The following is a 13,860-nucleotide window of genomic DNA, read 5'->3' as shown; positions in this document are numbered from 1 at the left end:
CTACCTGTTATGACAAGTCAAACACTCCAGACCAGTAAGAGTGCATGATGGCATCATCGATGGCCTAATGGCTGTTGAACTGGATGGTTAAATATTTGGTGGGTTTTAAACAATATTTATTCACATTTATGTTAACGTTTGGGATTGACCATCAGGTGATGTATGCATATATTAAGGTCTCTACTCTACCTACATTTGACACTTACAAATTTTACATGGCAGATAAAACAATACAATTGATTTAAAACAATAAGTAGACAGATACACAAGTGAACATTCTGTGTGTGTGTGTGTGTGTGTGTGTGTGTGTGTGTGTGAGTGAGTGTGTGAGTGAGTGAGTGAGTGAGTGAGTGAGTGAGTGAGTGAGTGAGTGAGTGAGTGAGTGAGTGTCTGTAGAGTCTTTGTATTGTGCTTCTGGAACAAATACTTCCTCTTCCTCTTCTAAATGATTCTTCTGGTTTGGAAGAAGTGGAATAATCCATATGCCATCCTTTATAGCTGGTCTTTTATCTTTGATATGCACTTTGATATTCATGATGAAATTCTTCCACCAACTGAGCTGTGTTTTTTCCAGCTGGTCAGAAAAGGGGCATTCCCAGTGTTTGACATGCTGCTCTAACTGAAGATTTTCAAATGTCAAAAAAAGGCATTCCCAGTGTTTAACATGCTGTTCTATCTGTTCTATCTGAAGATTTTCAAATGTAGGCTGTACTGGTTTTGGCTTAAATGGTGATTTACCAGTAAGGATGCTAGTTTCCAAAGCTTTCCAATGATTGTTCGTTTTCCCCTTCTCAAAATCCCAGCAGAATCGACAATGCAGTGGTTTAGTTTGATTTTTTTACATCATTTAGTTATGGTTCCCTCCAGTCTTTGATATGAAAAATAAAATGGATATCTTTAATATTAGAGATTAAAGCTTTCCGCTATAGAACTGTCTCGGTATTTTTTATTTAACACAAATAACCATCTTTCTATAATCGTTTGATATAAATATAATTACTTAATAACGTAGATATGATTTTAATAACATGTCAAAATTATTACTTCAGATAGCAAATGTTGTATAATTGTTTAAATAATTATTTGGTTCTTGTCAGACTCCCAGAACCAGAACCACTCATCGCCATCTTTACTACCTCTGCTTCGGCACATTTGCCCAAAATGCGCGTTCACCGCCTATAGCCCTGAAGTCGTCCCTCTGATCCTCCACGTCTTGTTGCAGGAGTATTTCAGACAAGAAAATGTTAATGAAAATGAAAATAGAAATAAATTAAAATTGTCTTGAAGACATGATGTAAAATTTGCGTCATGAAAAGAGAAATGTGTTGAATAAAGGGCAGATAAACATAATCCTTTAACATAAATGCTGGACCTTTAACCTCACTATCGAACTAAAACTAAAATAAATATATTAAATGCTAAAATATTAAACCTTCTTATTTAATAACATAAATATGATTTTAATAACATTCAAAAATAATTTCAACACTCAGTGCAAGATAATTACCATTTTTATCTTCCTGTATCAAATTTACTTTAAATTCAAAATTGTTATTAAATAATATTGCTGTTCCCCGAGCATTAGATTTAAACAAGCTGAAATAGCATTCCGAATAACCCCACTGTTGTTTAACAGTTTGTTCTAATTCTTTAGTAAAGTGGACATCCTGGAGACAATATATTGAAGCTTTTTTACTTTAAAAAAAATGGAATACTTGTTTCCTTTTTAAAAAATCATTTAAACCTCTACAGTTTAAACTAACTATTTTTATATTCCAGTGTTCGAGATTAAATATTTTGAACAGTATCCCAGTTGGATACTAACATTTCAAAATATGGTATCCCACCTGAGAATTTAGTATCCCACTTAAATGAAATTCATAAATAACATCGTAACAAACTTGGACGACACTGTTCTCGTTCCCAATCTAATGCTACACCGCAATTCGTGAAATTCGCAATCAAATGGAATCGGCAAAAATATTTGCTGCTTCTATTTTTGCATAATAATGACATAAATTAATATTTAGCAGTAATCTATAAGTGTTTCTGACATTACTAATGATAAACCGTATCAATTTTCTGCAGATTGGAATCAGTATCTCAAATAAAATTTGAAGGGAGGAAACATCCAACAAAAACAATAGCGACGTAGTGGTTCCCAGTCCATTGCTGTGCCACCATTGCTCCAGTATAGCATTAGTCTGGGTACGAGTAGTGGGAGATATTGTTATGGCGTAACATTAGACTGGGTACGAGCTAGAAAATACTGTTTCTGAACTTCACCAGTAAATGACGACTTTCATTGTTTAGCAAAACATAAAATCGCAGGATTAAAAAACAACAACATCATATGGTATCCTGGTGGGATACTGGGTTCTGGAAGTGGTATCCAAAATTAAATTCTGGTATCCTCGGCATATCGGGGTACCGTTAATCTCGAACAGTGTATTCATATCCATTTTACAGGAAAAAAGACATTTTTTATTTTTTATTTGTAAGGCATCAATCAATACTTATGTTAAGAATAGTATCATGCATACATAAATACAAATACATGTATGTACTCATCAATATGGTTATGTATTTTAAAACTAGAACTTCTGGTATGGTTAACATCATAAAGATTAAAAAAACAACAAACAAAAAACAAATGGAAAAAGTAATAATAAAATAAAGGTTGCATGACGACTAAAATAGCATGGGAAAAGAAAACTCCTGGTATGAGATATACAGCACAAGAATCAACAACAAAATTATCTAACCATAAATGGTTTTCAGTCTTGTTTCACCGGTTGTCTGTATGATCACAGTAAAGTTTAAAAGTAGTTCGACGAATCAGCTGAGGATGTTAGAAGTACATAGGCAATTACAAATGCAGTGGTCTATTCAGCTGGGAGTAGTTAAGATTTATTAAAAAAACAACAACTGTGGATCAGTAATTAGCATTACTGTTGGTTCTTGTGGTGTACATGTATGATCTTCTATAACGAGTGGTAAAATGGTACCTATTATTGCATACTTGGCAGAGTATATGTGCATGTATTTCTACTTGTACAAAATAAATTATACTGACATTGGTAATTAAAAGAAGTAAATTCTGCTTCATCAAAATATAACTGACATTACCATATACTCCTTCAGTCAATTGAAGAATTAAATTACTTGTAGCTGAAAACACCGAAGCAGCGAATGTACTGCCACTATAAAGAATAATAGGGAATACATGCACCTAATCAAACAAAATGTCACCAGTGCATAACACTAACTATAAGTTTGTAAATAATGAATAATATCAATCCTCATAATAATCGTAATGTCATTTGAACACTATAGAAACACTGTAGAAACCCTATAGAAACACTGTAGAAACACTGTAGAAACACTATAGAAACACTATAAAAACACTGTAGAAACACTAAAAACACTGTAGAAACACTATAAAAACACTGTAGAAACACTATAAAAACACTGTAGAAACACTATAAAAAACACTATAAGCTACTATCTGAATCGCTTATACTGATGCCATCCAGTCGTCTCAGTTTCTTTGATTTCCAACATAACTTTGACACTGTCCAATCTAATCCTTGTTTTCCTTCTTTTTTTCACTCCGAAGTTTAAATGCGATCTTAGCTAGTTTGCTCCGGTCCACCTTCAGCTATCGTGGAAGATCTGTGCGTACTGACATTTTTGTCCCAGCAAACAGTGGTGCTTTGGATAGTATCAATTCCTTGTCTCGCATGTGAACAAAATGCACAATAATAGCGGGAGGAATATTAGGATCCGTAGAGTATTTTCTTAGTCTGTGTACATTAAGAAATGGTATCCCTTGTACTCTTTCTTCGCTGATTTTCAACTGGTTAATAAATAATGAACGCACGGTCTGCTCTGTAACATTTGCATTTTCAAATCCCTTCGTTGACATACGCACCCCGTACACAAGCAAATTATATTGTCTATCGTAAATCTCTTTCTTCAATACCTCTTCATTTAATGCTGCAAGTTTACTTTGCAATTCGGGAATTAAACTACTGTTTGTAGACGAATTTTCTAGCTTTGACATTCTATCCTCATGCCAGTCAAGTTTCTCTTTGTGTACATCAAGTGTTACCTTAATGCCCGATATTTGTTGTTGTTTAACTTCCTCTACTGTTTCAGTTTTTATCATCACAGTCTTCTCAAACAAACTTTTCTCAAGTTTTTTAATACCGCTCTTATTCTTCAGGCGACTGGTCATCACTTTCATGAGTGCAAACACACTCACCTGGTCGGCAAATGTCCTCGCGTCGTTGCTCAATAATGGCGTTCTAGTCCATGCTAGGCGTGGTCGTGACAGCTTCACAAAAACCCGAAATAGTATGCTGCTTCCTCGCACTTCTTTTTATAGGGGTTCTTCTCTTCAGCGGCATAACAAATGCAAAATAATAATAAAGGGTATTTGATACCACTTCATAAGATTTTCGTCATTTTCATTCTCTTTTCCTGCGAGCAGAATTTCACACGTCCTCTCTTGTTGCCATCTTAACTGGAAATCCAAGATGTAACATCTAGCAAAGCAGACAGAAATGTCCCAGTTCATCATTCAACACTGCAGAAGTAATACGACCCACTTCTAGAGTCGCATCGACGAACAGATAATGGGTCGCATGGAATGGCCGCAAAGAGACTCCACTAAGACATTCGACCGGTGTTGCCACCATTGAAAGTCGACTGGAAGACTGATTATCAAGTCTGGGTTGTTGCAGTGAACAAAAAGATTCAAGAACATCTGGACCTGAAGAAGCTGGAGGTGACCCCTGAGTGTCAAATCTTGAGCCGATGTTAGGAGGCAGTTAAGGTTCTGGAAACCATGGATTGAATCTTCGTCCATCGGTCTAGTGGAACCTGAACACGGCCCAAGTCTGGTCGAAGGCAGACTCTGATGAACTGCAATGTCTGCATGGGATCCAACTGGGACTTATTAAGGTTGATAACCCAACTGGGATGCTGGAGAAACTCCATGATGAAGGCAACATAGACTCTGAGCCGTGTCTTGTTCTGACACTTCATCAGGCAGTCATCAAGATACGGGTAGAAGGAGATACCTCTGCGATGAAGAAAACAAGACATCGGAGTGGTAATCCTGGTGAAAGGCCATGGAGCCACAGATATCCCAAAAGGTAGGACTGTCCACTCGTAATGGCTGCCTTCAAGGACAAACCTCAGGTGTCTGTGGTGATCGGCGTGGATTGGAACATGAAGGTTTGCATCTTTCAGATCCAGTGAGGCCAGCCAGTCCCCTGGTTGCACCACAGTAAGTACATCACGAACTGTCAACATCTTGAACGCTTGAGGCGGTTGCAAGTAATGGTCGTTGAAATACACCATGTTGTGTATCATCTGCAGGTCGGGAAAATCTTTCTTCGGGACGAGAAAGATGTCCGAGTAGAATCCCGGTGTGAGATCTGACTTTGGAATCCTGCAACCCTTCCCCAGCAACTTGTTCACAGATTCTTGAAGCACCTGGACATGAAACACCGAATGGAAAGGTTATCGTGACAAGGAGGTATGGAAGACAATTGCAGGCGATAACTGGTCTTCAAGATTTACGGGACATAAGGATCGTTGCATAGATTCTCCCAATTCCGCACTTAAAGGTGGAGTCGACTTCCAACATTGGATCATTCAACCGGCATGGGACACATCGGAAGCGTCAGGTTTAAATCGCTGGTCTGAGTCAAAATGAGGGGCGGGCGAAGGTAGAGAGAGTCGTAGTTGCCCAACATTAGCCGGCTGGCGTCAACGTCAAGCTGGGTTCCGGGCTGGTGGACCGGAAGGTCGTTAATCTGGAAAGCACCGAAATGGTTGTCCACGAAACGATCCCCTCCAATACTTGAACGGTACCTGCGGTTGAAATATATTCTTACGTTTCATGGCTTAAAAGGTTGAAATCAGCTGTAACGCTTTAACTGTAGCCGTTGATTGCTGGTCTTTCTCATTAGCTGTAACAACATCGGACATCTTTCCAGCAAACAACTTCGAAAGAGACTACTGCTGTAACAGGAGTTCCTTCTTATGTTGGAAGTCAAGTGTAGACCGCTTCAAACAGACTTGACGTCGGTATTGCGTGCGGCATCAGCATAGTGGACATCAAGGAGGAAGTAAAAAAGGCTAACATCTGCACAGATTGTTGGAACTTTAGGTGTTTTCTCTTTTATGGATATATTACCTGTCCTCAAGGATTTATTCCCACCCGAGCCTCCCGGCTTCCTGTTCTCCGTGCGATGCGCTCAGGGAAAAAGAAAGAAGTTACAGTCACGTGACCAGAACTAGAGGGAGCATACAGTAGAAGAATTTAGGCCATCTTATTGGCTTTTGGGATGTTTGAGGACAGATAATGTATCCATAAAAGAGAAAACATATCCAGTTTTCTCCATTTCTTTCACCGATGAAGGTCCCAAAGAGTCCCACATCAGATTCATTTGATAGTTGATCAGGTTTTCATGGTTTTACTTGTCTGCTGTTATAATCGGCATCTCTAAAAAGCTAGGGGTTTTTTGTACTCGGGCTTTTAAGTAAATTAATATAAATTAATCTAATCTTGTCATTATGGACAACATACTGTTCCAGTGGATCCTCTAGCTTTGCAAAATAAATTATAGACAGTAAATATTGTTTACTGTGGTTACTGAAAATGAACTGAGTTTGTAGAATTTGTGACCCATTACATATAAGATTTTTATTTTTGGGTTCTACCCAAAACTGTCTTTTTCTTGACTGGGGATTTCCCCATAATGATTTCTCCATGCGACTATAAAAATGTATTTGTCACGTACTAGTAACTAGGATGAACAACAAGACAATGTTGAAACAATAAATTTAATGAAAGTAAACAATATTAAATATATATGCACATAACCATACCATACCCTTTCACACCATCTTTCATCCCACCATTCAATGCATTCCAATCATTTCAACACACTATTTACACATATATATATCAAATGACAATAAACAATGTACTGTTATACCCTACAATATAGTTCGTTTCCATTGTCCATGTAATATTCCTGTTTCTTCAGTTCAATAAAGAACACAAAGTTTACACTAAATGTTCACAGATTTCTCCAAATAGAACCACGTAAACAAAGCCAATATTCCTCATTACCAGGCACCCCCATCTATTGGATGCACACACCACCACCCATCACCATGTTGGATGAGTTTCTCCAACCGTTGAGTCAACTACCGTCATCCAGTACTGATTTGTCCCGTTCCAACCAGCAAGCACATCAGTTCTTCTTACGATACTAAGTACTTCTTATAGACACCATTTGTCCCGTTCCAACCAGCAATCCACAACAGTTCCTCTTACAATACTAAGAGTGCTTCGCTGAGACAGAGGAGAAACCCGACTACATCTCCTATCCCATGTGGATTAAAACTACAATAAAAGATTTAAACATCACACATTCATATCATCTGCATATTAACCTTCTATATGCATATATATTCTACATTCATAGATTTCAAATGCTTATGTGTCCAGTATGACAGAAATGTATCCTCATTTTCAAAAATTAAAATAAACAGTAATACAAATTAATCTACTCGCCTGTTCTACCTTTGGGTAATAAAATTATTAAAAAGTATAAAAAAATATATATATTATACAGGTATTTTAATTACATGGGTATATCAATGATATTGTGACATTACTTTTATTGATCTTGTTAGTGGAAACCGTCACGGTAGTATCCTTCTAACTAAATAGCTGACCAAGTCTTAGAAGCTCTGACAATACTACAGATGTAAACAAAACAAAAAAGAAGAAAGAAAACACTGTTGATTTATCTACCATGGTTTCCCAAAGCTCAGAGTAGGGTTCAGTCCTTTGGATAAAAATATCTTTGTTTGTCAGACTATGAAGTCACAGTACTCAAAATTGGAAACATGTAACTGCTAAGACGAAGTTGGAATCAACCAGTCATCCAGATAGTTGTGTATGGGAATGCTCAACAAATGCACACTGCCTACCACAACCTTGACTACACGAGTAAAGGCGTGAGGACTAGTGTCCAATCCGAACGGCAGCACTCGAAACTCGTAAGCTTTGCTGTCGAATAGGATGTGCAGGCACTTCCCAAAATCCAGATGGCTTGGAATATGCCACCCACTCCCCAACCTGGAGTAAAGCCTGGACCGACTGCTTCATTTTCATGGAAGGAAGGACCATGAATGCATTCATCTGCTTGAGGTTGGGAATCGCTCTCCACTCGCCTTTTTTTTGGGGGGAGGGGGGGTGGGGGGTGTCAAAGAACAAATGGGAGTAAAAAACCCACCTAGGAGTTCAAATGCACCTGGTGGATGGCACCCGTGCCAAGAAACTTGACAATCATTGTCTTCACCTGAATCCCTGTTGAACGACGGCATCGGAGGCATCTGGGGAGAAGAAGTAAGAGGGGGAGCCGATGAAAAGGGAATCCGATATCCCTCCTTGACGACCGACAGAATCCATGGCAGTAAGCACCATTGTGGAAGAAAATAACGTAACCTGCCACCCACGGGAACGTTTGCTAACGTCACCTCCATTAACAGTTGTCGCTTGCAACAACACCCTCACCCCGGCGGCTTATCACTCTTAACATTTAGACTACTGGATTAATTTTTAACAAAAACCACCTTGAGTGGGTACAAGTTTATAATTTTGACTCACATATATTCACTTAAATGTTTCATAAATACATGAAATAAAGTTCATATATGAATCGGTAAGTATTATTTTCGTGTCTTTTTTTGTAATTTTTATTATTTTAGATCGGCTAATGGTGATTAAAATTAGGCAAAAAATCGGAAAAGTTGCGTTTACTTACGGGCATTTGTGGCCAGCTGTCCAGTATTTATGTCCATTATTCCCGATAACTGGTTTTCTGACCAGAATTTTTTTTGAAACCCGAACTACGATTCATATTGCAATATTTGGTAATTTTCGTTGTTGGTAAAACGATCAAATTTATTATCAAATTAGCTGTTACAATCATCTATCGATCTCTGAAAATTACCGCGACGTGCCGCCATTGTTGTCAAGCGAAAATACTTGCCGAAAACCACTTTTTGAACTCAAAATTTCAAGGTATTTTCAATTGAAAAAATCGAAACAAAAACCACCATTTTGAAAAAAAATCTTTTTTCTTTAATTATATTTCCGTTTCCGGTGAGTGTCGTGTGCAAAACGGCGGGAAATATGAATTGGGGAATGCACTGTATACAGTGTACAGTATATCGACTGACGTGACGTCGGGCGAGATATCTCGCCTGCAGTAGTCAGAAGGTTAAGCCTGTATCTCACAAAGACAAATTGTCACGTTTAATTTTGCGACTATTGCATTTTTGAAAACGCAATTGTCGCAGATATTTTTTTGCGCCAAAAAAGTCACCAAGCAATCGCCAAACGTGTGCTAAGTTAGTGAGACATTAGTGAGTCATTAGTGCGAATGTTTGGCGTATTTGGCCTCATATGGAGTCATCAACGCCAAACATTCGCCAAAAGTTAGTGAGACGTTAGTGCAACATCAGTGCAACTGACGCACTAACGTCGCATGCAACGTCTTAGTCGCATGACAGTCTCGCATCAGTCGCACTAATGTTGCACAAACATCTCACTAATTTTGCAACCAAAATGCGAACGTTTGGCGAACATTTGGCATTTGGAAGCTACCTATACAACCCCCTGTTGAAAACCATTGGAGCATCAGTCTGAATCTGATCATCATCAGTGTAGGACATCCAAGAAGACCTCTAGAAGAGCTATTAGACCTCTAAAAATATGGACCTTGAACCTATGGAAGTTGATCTACAGGCTGCAGTTGCTGCTGAAGAGGAATGTTACCTGCTTACAGCTGTTGCTGTTGTCATTCAGCAAGAAGAGAGTAAGAAGGAGGAAGAAAAGAAGAAGAGAAGACCCAAGAGAATCTGGATGCACAAGTGGTTGCAAGACAGGCCAAAGTATGGATGGTACGAGAAGTTGTTAGGTTACCTTTTTCAAGGTAACATCACCAGGTACAAGAACTTTCTTAGAATGGACCCAGACCGTTTCCATGAGTTGGTGGTGAGACTCACTCCAAGAATACAGAAGCAAGATATGAACATGAGAAGATGCTTGGACTCTGGGCTCAAGGTTGCCATTACCTTGAGATATCTGGCCACTGGTGACTCATACATGTCCATGGCCTATGGTTTCTGGGTTGCTCCTAACACCATCTGCAGTGTAGTGCCTGAAGTATGTCAAGCTATCTACGATGAGTTCCATGAAGAGTTGATCAAGTGTCCCAGTAGCCCTGATGAGTGGAGAGAAGTGGCCAAGGGATTTGCTGATGGATGGAACTTCCACAACTGTATTGGGGCAATTGATGGCAAGCATGTGAAGATCCAAGCACCTGCCAATAGTGGGAGTCTCTATTACAATTACAAGGGAATTTTCTCTATTGTTTTGATGGCAGTGGTTGATTCCCAGTACAAGTTGCTCTACATAGATGTTGGTGCCAATGGAAGCTGTTCTGATGGGGGAGTATTCAAGGGCACTAGTCTGTACAAGGCCCTTGACCAGGGGAAGGCTGGCCTGCCACCTCCAGAGTCACTACCCAACAGCCAGGTGCCTGTTCATTATAACCTAGTTGCAGATGCTGCCTTTGCACAGAAGAGTTGGCTTGTGAAGCCCTTCTCCCAGAGGAACTTGACCAAACAGATGAGGATCTTCAATTACAGGCTGTCAAGGGCCAGAAATCCAGTGGAGAATACATTTGGTATTCTGGCCCAGCGCTTCAGGTGCCTTCTTGGTACAATCTTGGTGATACCAGACAGCTATCAAGATCGTGTTGGCATGCTGTTGCCTGCACAACCTGCTGGTAGAGAGGAAACCTCAGAAAGTGCAGAGGAGAGTGGACTTTGAAGATCCTGACACCCATGAACTAGTTGAGGGAAGTTGGCGCCAAGAAGACCAGGTCTTGTTACCACTCCAGAATACTGGGAGAAACACAACAACCAAGGCAGGAAAGGATCTCAAAGACTTTCTGATGGATTACTACAATGGATCTGGATGTGTGGAGTGGCAAGACAGAATGGTAGATCCAGCATACATAGTTAAGAAGAGAAAGAAGTGGGTCCAGAGGCCAGAACAGCAGCCACAGCCACAACCTGAACCAGTACCAGAAGACAGCAGTACAGAGGACAGCAGTACAGATGAAGAGTGAAGACTTCAGTGGTGTCATAACTCTGTTATTTTCTCAGGCTATTGTCAGTGGTCTCATAAAGAACTGTGATTTTCTCTGCCTATTGGATTGTATACCGTATATCTTAGCCTATAAGTAAAAAAAATTTCACCCAAAAATTATTTTATAACTTGTGGGGTCGACTTATAAGAGGGTAAAAAAATTTAACCCAAAAATATTACCGTTTTGGGGATTATTTTACAAGTTTTATTGTTGAAGTATGCCCTGTATTTATACTCAAATATGTTAATTTGACATATTTATTTTTTTTGGCATTGTAACGGTTTTGGTTGTTGGTTATTTGAAAAGGCGTGCGATCTCACTCACATGCCAAGACAACAGTCCATTTAGTTAAAATAACAGTCATCACTAATAGCAAAAATGTAAACAATACTAACTACCTGTTGCCTGAGTTTATTTTGAAATCTGGTCACTGGCATTAATGGTTGTTCAAACAATGTTTTGTCGGTGATTAACTTCATGAATATTACTGAGTTTTCCCTTAAAATAGACTGATCTCTGCAGTTCACTAGAGCAATAGGGACACATATCATTTGGTACAAAAACCAGTGTACTTTCCAGAGTTATCCTCCTTACATGTATTAATATGGTGGCAAAACATGTGATTAACCGATGATACATGTACTTTCAGTTTTATTGTAGTGATCTGTTGTCAGTGTTTATAAATAAAGTTGTTGTCTTTGCACAAAACCATGCTGTACAGTGCCATACAGTAACAGTCAAACAGCTTTCACTCTCTACTAAGGGAATAATTCAGTATGAGAATATATAACTGCAGTTGAAAAGAAAAATGGTTAGATTTGACTTGCAATGTCTCACAAAAAATACGTTGTGCGTCCCCTTTCAGTTGGCAGAATGTGTGTGCATGCAGAAGCAGTAGTTAAGACTTGTGCGTGTTTGTGAACCAACCAGCAGTAGTTAAGAAGAATTGTGATGGAACCAGCTAAACAAACCAGTTGTTCACCGTTCTCCTGCGCCCAGTTCAGCGGTGGGCCAGAAGAGACGTTGGGGTCGGCAGCAGGAGTTCCCACTTTCAGCATCCGGGTTACAGTATTTTCATTTGAAATAGACAGAATACTAGTACTCACTGGTGGATAGCCACTGTTATTGGCACTGCCAATGCCACTAGGTTCCTGCTGAGACATCTGAGGAGGCATCTGAGACAGGATCTGATGAGGCATCTGAGACATAGGGGGAGCCATCTGAGGAGGCATCTGAGACATCTGGGGAGGCATCTGGGGGAGCATATGAGACATAGAAGGAGGCATCTGAGGTTGAACATGTGCCTGCTGTTGTGGTTGATACTGCTGTGACTCTTGCCTGAGCCCACCATGGAAAATTTGCGTGTGTTCCTAAAATTAAAGAAAATAATATTAATATTAAAAATATTAAAAATTGAATACCATAAAATTTGCACATTTGAATACAATAGCAGGGCAATGGGAAAAATGGAAATGATATTTCAAACACATTTTGGGATTAATTTAAAATATAAATAATATTTATAAGATATACATACCTGAAGTGGAGCTACTGGAGGTGGATTTGGTGCAGTGAACATATAAATGACATCCTGCACTGCACTGGTGAACCTCATCCAGGATTCAGGAGGGACATGAACCATCTGGTCATCAGGTAGTTGCTGTATGACTTTACAGCAGCTTCATGGCTTGACATGGGGTGGAAGGAATCTTTTCCCATCCTAACATCAGATGCCTCCTGGGCTCGGTTAAGAAGCTGCAACACAAAATAGAAGTATTACAAATTGATATATTACTATCTATTTAAACAAGTTTAAAAAAATTTTTTTTAGAAATATTATTTCCTGTATATTAGATGTAAATCAAATAAAGGCAGTAAATCAAATAAAGGCATACATTATGTGTGAAACTGGTCAATGTTACCTGCTGCAATAGTTCATTGGTTGACTCTGTAGTTGAGGCGGTGCTGGTGCTGGTGTTGCTGCCTGCTGACCCTCTCCGGTTCTTTCCCACCCCTTTGTTCCTGGGGCCTGCTGGGGTGGCTGGCCTCTGGGGCCTGCTGGGGTGGCTGGCCTCTGAGGGGGAGAACTGGTGGGCATCCCCAACTCTGAGTCAGAGCCAAAGCCTGCATCCTGGGTGTCCTGGGTGTCATCCTCTTCCTCCAGATCAGCAATCTGTAAACAGTACAAGTGTTAAATTACAAAATGTGAAAGATATAGATCTATTTTAAAAAAAACCCAATATCATCAAAAATGAATCTTGAATAATGGAATATCTCACAATTTTACCAATCAATAATTATTAATAATTGCAAACGAGATACAAACGAGATACTTACAGCATGTGATGAGACAGACAGCGTCTGTCGTATGTATTTTGACAGGAACTGGAAGTTGGTAATGATCCAGTTGTCCCCTGATGTCAGGATCTTGATTGCTTGCCCTGATTTAGTCTTCCTGACCCTCTGGTACCGGTCACGATAGTTCTCCAGGAAGTCTTTTACTTGCTTGACTGCAATAAATAATAATTAATAATGATGTATTAATGTATGTATATTACATGTATATTACATGTATATTACAAAATTAACTGCAAGTATACTAGTA

At 39.1% G+C, this 13,860-nt stretch overlaps 2 protein-coding genes across 2 annotated transcripts in view; one reads left to right on the top strand and one right to left on the bottom strand.

Annotated features, from left to right (window-relative positions):
* Positions 1-6,957: 6,957 nt before the first annotated feature.
* Positions 6,958-13,860, bottom strand: part of LOC121372163 — an 8,420-nt gene continuing 1,517 nt past the window's right edge. Inside the window, exons 2-6 of the mRNA XM_041498438.1 lie at positions 13,593-13,765; positions 13,178-13,428; positions 12,793-13,010; positions 12,362-12,625; positions 6,958-7,429 (exon numbers count right to left, since the gene is read on the bottom strand). Coding sequence (XP_041354372.1) covers positions 12,926-13,010; positions 13,178-13,428; positions 13,593-13,765 — 509 coding nt within the window. The 3' untranslated portion in view covers positions 6,958-7,429; positions 12,362-12,625; positions 12,793-12,925. The remainder of the gene's footprint in view (positions 7,430-12,361; positions 12,626-12,792; positions 13,011-13,177; positions 13,429-13,592; positions 13,766-13,860) is intronic.
* Positions 9,812-10,933, top strand: LOC121372171. The gene has a single exon (XM_041498453.1). It carries the CDS (start codon positions 9,812-9,814, stop codon positions 10,931-10,933), a length of 1,122 nt encoding a protein of 373 aa, XP_041354387.1.

This window comes from Gigantopelta aegis, chromosome 4 (assembly GCF_016097555.1).
Source record: "Gigantopelta aegis isolate Gae_Host chromosome 4, Gae_host_genome, whole genome shotgun sequence".
NCBI classification, from domain to species: domain Eukaryota; kingdom Metazoa; phylum Mollusca; class Gastropoda; order Neomphalida; family Peltospiridae; genus Gigantopelta; species Gigantopelta aegis.
The sequence above is the reverse complement of the archived record's forward strand: the minus strand, read 5'-3'. Positions and strand labels throughout refer to the sequence as shown.